The 6000-nt window shown below is 28.8% G+C and overlaps 1 protein-coding gene across 1 annotated transcript in view; it reads left to right on the top strand.

Annotated features, from left to right (window-relative positions):
- The window catches only part of CNTLN (centlein), a 276595-nt gene that overhangs the window by 136456 nt on the left and 134139 nt on the right, over nucleotides 1-6000 (top strand). The window contains exon 8 of the mRNA XM_019659078.1: nucleotides 4970-5146. Coding sequence (XP_019514623.1) covers nucleotides 4970-5146 — 177 coding nt within the window. The remainder of the gene's footprint in view (nucleotides 1-4969; nucleotides 5147-6000) is intronic.

Here is a 6000-nt window from a genome sequence, read left to right as displayed (position 1 = left end):
TTAAAATTGGCAATATATTGCTGCATTTTAAATAAAATGTGAATTTTTTGCAGAGATTCAGGCATATCATAAAAATAAAATTTTATGTATACACACTTTAATGAAATATATGTATATTTTTGCTTTTTTTACACTCTATTTTTTCCAAGAGGATTTGAGTTGATTTTTCAGAAAACAGTCATTCAAGATGTCATTTTTTCTGATACATGTGTATAAATATTTTATATACATACACACATAACACAGATTTTAAACACATGTATGTTTAATTTATACTTAATTTTCAATGAGATATTATTTTGGGAGAAACTTTTTTTGCTGAGATATCATGTCCTTTTTATATATTTTTGTTTTGTAATATACTATTATGTATTGACAGACCTGTAGATTATAAATTTCTTAAATAAGTGAGATAATGTATGTGAAATATTTACCTAGAGCTAGGAATGCAACAATTTTTCACTAAATGCTAATTACTATTATTTTAATGTAGGAAACAAATTAATATAGTTAATTAAAACTTAATAAGACAAAACAATTGAACTTAATTCTGTGCAACTGTTACTGCTGTGAAAAATTTTTCTATTAGGCAATATTCCCTCAACCTCCACTGTAATAATGCTATACCATGTTGTGTGAATTTAATGCAACATGATTAGACATTTAATTTATACACATATATTTTAATAGTAATTGGCACAACACTTAAAGTCTTCTCCTATTCCCTCCCCTTTTACTTTATATTTTCTACAGGAATTTTTGATCAAAATTACCTCTGTGGGTCAATGTGAAAAAGAAGTTATGTATTAATAATGGTCAATTTAAAGAGATTAGTTCCAATTGGAGGCATTTGGACACATACTCCACTGATCATTTCTCATCAAATTAACTATGGTCTAGCACCATACCATTATCTCCCAAGACTGTAAACTGAAAAGGTGCCCAAGGATTTTTGATATTAGAGAAAAAATTTTATTTATAAAATACCCTCACCAAGAAAAGTTAACTCCTCAAAGATTCTAGGATTTTAAGGGCAATAGATAGAATAAACTTCCACAGACAGGGGGATTTGGGCCTTCATTTCCCTAAGCTTGTGAAACAGCATTGAAAAAGGATAATAAGGATATATAAATAAATAAATAAATATATATATATACATATTATACATATTACATATTATTATACATATTATATATATGTATATATATATACCAGGGTGCAAAAAAATTACACATTTTAAGAGATGTTATCTATGTACTACTTTTTGAAGTTGAATTGAATTACGGTAGCAATGTATATATAGTATGATGTTTGCTCAAAAGATGGTGTTAATTAAATGAATGCTAGCATCATTCATTGTATTACAATTTTAATACAGTTTTTTGCTTTCTTAAAAAGTGTATACTTTTTTTGGCTATATATATATAGATAGATAGATAGATATATGACTATTAAGTTAAAAAGCTTAATTGAATATAGTATGGATGGGGGACAAAAGAGTAACTTTACAATGGAGTAGCCTGACAAACACTACTTTAACTAGGTGATCAAGGTCAACATCAACAATCAAATCATGTTGATGGTATGTACCCTTGATATGGTATCATAAAAATGGCACTTCTGTGATATGCCTCCCCAAAACTCATAAGCTCAGTCTAATCATGAGAAAAACATAGAGAAATTCCAATAGAAAGGAATCCTATAATATGCCTGAATAATACTCAGAATTATCACTGTCATCAAAAATAAGAAAAGTATTGAGAAACTGTCACAGCCAAGAGTTGCTGACATGACAACTAAATGTAATGTGGTATCATGGGTGGACTCTGGAACAGTAAAAGGACAGTATGTTGAAAGCTATGGAAATTTGAATAAAATACCAACTTCAATTAAAAGTAATGTATGAATATTGGTTCATTAATTGTAATATATGTACCATATTATTTTTAGGTGTGCATAACAGGGGAATCTGGGTGGATGGGAGTGTGGGTTGTAGGAGAACTCTTACAGTACCTGCTCAGTTTTTCTGTAAGTATAAAACGGTTCTGAAAAATAAAGTCTGTTTTTTAAAAAAACAGGTTAAAGGGCAGAATTGCAGTGCTTTTCCTTTTTTTATAAAATCTGGGCAATATATCCCAAACTTATCATTAGTGAACTCTGAGAGATGTGATTATGGAGAGACTTTAATTTGTATTTCCCCTATCTATACTGGTTTTTTCTTTTTTGTATTGAATTTTAAATTCCTTTTATTTTCAGAAAAAAAATACATTTTTAAAAACATTTTGTGACATGTTCATTTAAAAAATATTAAGGAAATTGAGATAAGTATAAAGAAAATAATTCACATATAATTTCTCTAGTTAGCAATAACATTATAATATTTAGGTTTTTTTTTTCCTATGCATATTTGGCAAAATCTATTTCTATATACTATACTACATTCTTTTGTAACCTGCTTTTCTCACATAACTGTTTATCATGTATATTTTTCTGTATCAATCCTCAGCATGATTAAATGCTAAGTCAAAGGTTTGATTACATTTTCATGTGTTTTGATGCATATTTCAGAATTTCCCTAGGAAGTCTGTACCAGTTTATACTCCCACTACCATGTTCTCAAAATTCAGGTGTCATAAAGTGAGTCTGGCCAATATTTTAAAATTAGGAGATATCCTGTAGAAATCTGGAATCTTTTGAAAAATCAGTAGATCTGGAAGTTTGAGGCCACATCCTCTATGAAAACAATTGGCTGGAGCTGAATAACTACTGCCACAGATACCCTCCCACTCGCTCAAAGTGAGGCTGAGTATCTATCATTTGACATTTCATTACACTTATACTAAAAATGGTCATATTAAGAGAAATGTGAAATACTTCATATGTCTCTAGCAAAAGTGATACAAGGAGAAGAAAGAGGAGAGAGGAGGGAGGAAGAGAGAGAGAGGAAGAAAGATAAAGAAAGAAAGAGACACCACATTTTTAAAAAAACTGGGAGCATGTGTAAGTTCCCTTATGGAATTGAATCATATACCTATAGGTTTAATATGTGTACGGAATGTCTCTGTTGAACTCTAAAACAGTATTTTAAAACAAACTAAACACAACCCATTTGACTTTTTTTTTTATATTATCTTCCTGGCTCCTGTGTGAATTTGTCTTAATCACTACTTTCATAGTTTTTTTTAACTTTTGAAGTTCTGTTATTGGTTACTGAGGTCTTTTGAAGGAATGCAGCCTAAGTATGAAATCTTTTACTATTATAGTGACAGTATCCACTGTTGAAGCATTTTTAATGTTCTCATGAATATTTGAATTATTTTGTTATTGCAGCATCTTGGCCTAATATTCATGTTTTTACATTCTTATCTTTATTGCATTATAATTCAGTGATGACTTAGAAAACTCACTTATTAACGAACACAGGACTGCTTATTGGATATACCAGTAAACTAAAGTTATGTTTCTCCTGTTTTATTCTAAATTTTTATTTGACCATGGCAACTTATTTAAAATTTCTTTGGCAAATGATGGGATTTTTTATATATTATTCATTATTTTATTTGATGAAACCTTGACAAGAGCAAGTAGTCTTTGAAAATTGTTTAGATTGACAGCCCAATCAAAGGAAATATTGATAAACATAAAATTGCTTGCAAAATACGAAGAAAAAAATAAAAGAAATCAAGGCTGTACAGTGATTACAGGGGTGGGGAAAGAATAGGACAAAGTCTTTAGAGTTTGGAAGAAAAGTGCTTAAAGTATTTTAATTTAAGGTTCAAAGCAAGGTTAGTGGAGTAAGTTTTTAACTATATTGTAAGTGTGGTAATAGTACAGTATAGACAACACTCTGAGGAAAATATTTAGTCGTATGTTAGAATAAAGGTTGAGAAACCAGGTGATTTACATATGAGGAAAGTATAATAGTGTAAGTCAGAGGTGATCCCTCTCGTTATAAAGATAAGAATTAGGAAAATTTTGCCTATCTCCTAAAAAAAGAAAAAAGTCGTCAAAACCAGAGAGTGATAATATTTCCCATTGTTGGTTCAGAAAAATTAAACAAATATTTTTCTCATAGTTTTTAGAATATCATTTAGTAAATATGTGGCTCTCTACATTTTAAATGAAACTATTTTCAGGGCTACTGGATCCATACTGATAATATTACAATTATAAGATTTGACTTATTTTGCTGGAAATCAACAAGAACTGTTTTCACTATGATTTAGTGTTTTTGTTTTTTGTAAATGAAATGGTTAATTTGCAATGGTATATATACATGGGTTTTAATTCAGTCAAGATTTTAGTAGAATTTTGCATAATGCTAGTTTTCAGTCAAGATGGCTGTGGAATTTTCCAGAATGCTAGTTTTCATGAACAAGTTTTCCTGTGATTTCTGTTGTAAAAATGTGGTTCTTAACTATTAGCCGTTTATCTGACATAAGAAAAAATTTCAAAAGAGGATGTTGTGAACGTATTGATTTTTGAAAGCATCAGAGTTCTTTGAGTTTTAATTATTAAATAATGATATGTTAAAAGCTAATTAGACTTATAGTGTTGTTGGTTTCCTTTTCCCAGGTTTATAGTCAATGATATTGCATAACTTTTGATGATCAGATGGTGCATTGAGTATTTCGTGAGGAAATACATACGTGTATAATAATAAATTTTAAATAATTTATAGGTCAGTGGTATATATCATGCAACCATGGCTTTAAGATTTTCCTCTTGCAAACCTGTTTGACAATATTATTTATAAAAATATTTATATAGACTGTTCGTTTTTTTTTTTGAAAAATACCATTCTATGAGGATGATAGAAGTTTAATGCTGGTTTCCAGTACATTATTAAAATGAAATTTTTTTCCTCTGAGTACTTATGACATATAATGTAATATTATATATAAATATTTTTATACATATGTAAGTGATATAAGATATAAATGTATTTACACATATACTTTTTTAATAGGTATCTCAGCGGCCATCTTTATCGAGCTTAGAAACCTTAATGGTCTCACAAAAGTCTGAAATTGAGTATTTACAGGAGAAACTGAAAATTGCAAATGAAAAACTGTCAGAGAACAAATCTACCAGTAAAGTTTCCTCAGAAAAGAGCATCTTGACAAGTGCTGAAGGGAAACAAAAGGTAGGGATGTTTTCTCATTTTGTGAATTTGTCAGGATAAGGTTGGTAAGGCAAGCGATTAAATTAAAAAACAAACAGTAGCATTTACTTCTCTGCTTATATTTCTGGAAGCTTTTAAAAAATATTATGTGCCAAATGTTCAAAAAATGTATTGTGAGTAGAGAGTTTTCCCTTTTTCAAAGACTGAATATTATATTCCTAATTTAATTAATGAAATATTAGTATTATACCTGTTTTGCAGCAATTGGCATTTCTGTATTGCAACTTTTAGAAAGTATCCATCTATCTACTCTTAGATAAATTAATCGAAGTAAAAATTTTAAAGTGGTTATTAGTCATTAACTTAATATTCTAATTTTAATTTGAAGAAAAATGTATCTTAATGTTTCTGTTTCATTCAGAGATGATATTTAATTACTGCCCAAGTGGAATATAAACTATTAAATGGAATTTAACATTAATATGTACAGTTATATATTTTCAGATTTAAAGGAATAGCAATTGTGAAAAATAAGCAAAATTTTTGTAGCTTGTTTCTCATTTATTAATGTCCCAGCCTTTCCTTTTTGTAGTATTCATTACAAATTCCTGTTATGCTGCAAAAAACTCTATGAACATTGACTAATATACAAATTTCATAATATCACATTGTAAACATGTTATTTCTAGATAAATTGAAATAACATTTCCTTAAAAGTAAGGAGCTTTGGACATATTTTTCTCACACTTATTACTTCAGCAGTAGAAAATAATGTTTCTAAAGGTAGAAAACCATGTTTTCAAAACCATGTTTTCAAGATGATTGTTTTTGGTTCTTTCCATTTTTTTCCTAAGTAGAACAAACTATCTTAAAGA

The sequence above is a fragment of the Hipposideros armiger genome, unplaced genomic scaffold (genome assembly GCF_001890085.2).
Source record: "Hipposideros armiger isolate ML-2016 unplaced genomic scaffold, ASM189008v1 scaffold_294, whole genome shotgun sequence".
Classification (NCBI taxonomy): domain Eukaryota; kingdom Metazoa; phylum Chordata; class Mammalia; order Chiroptera; family Hipposideridae; genus Hipposideros; species Hipposideros armiger.
Note: the sequence above shows the minus strand (reverse complement) of the source record. Positions and strands in the feature narration are given on the sequence as shown.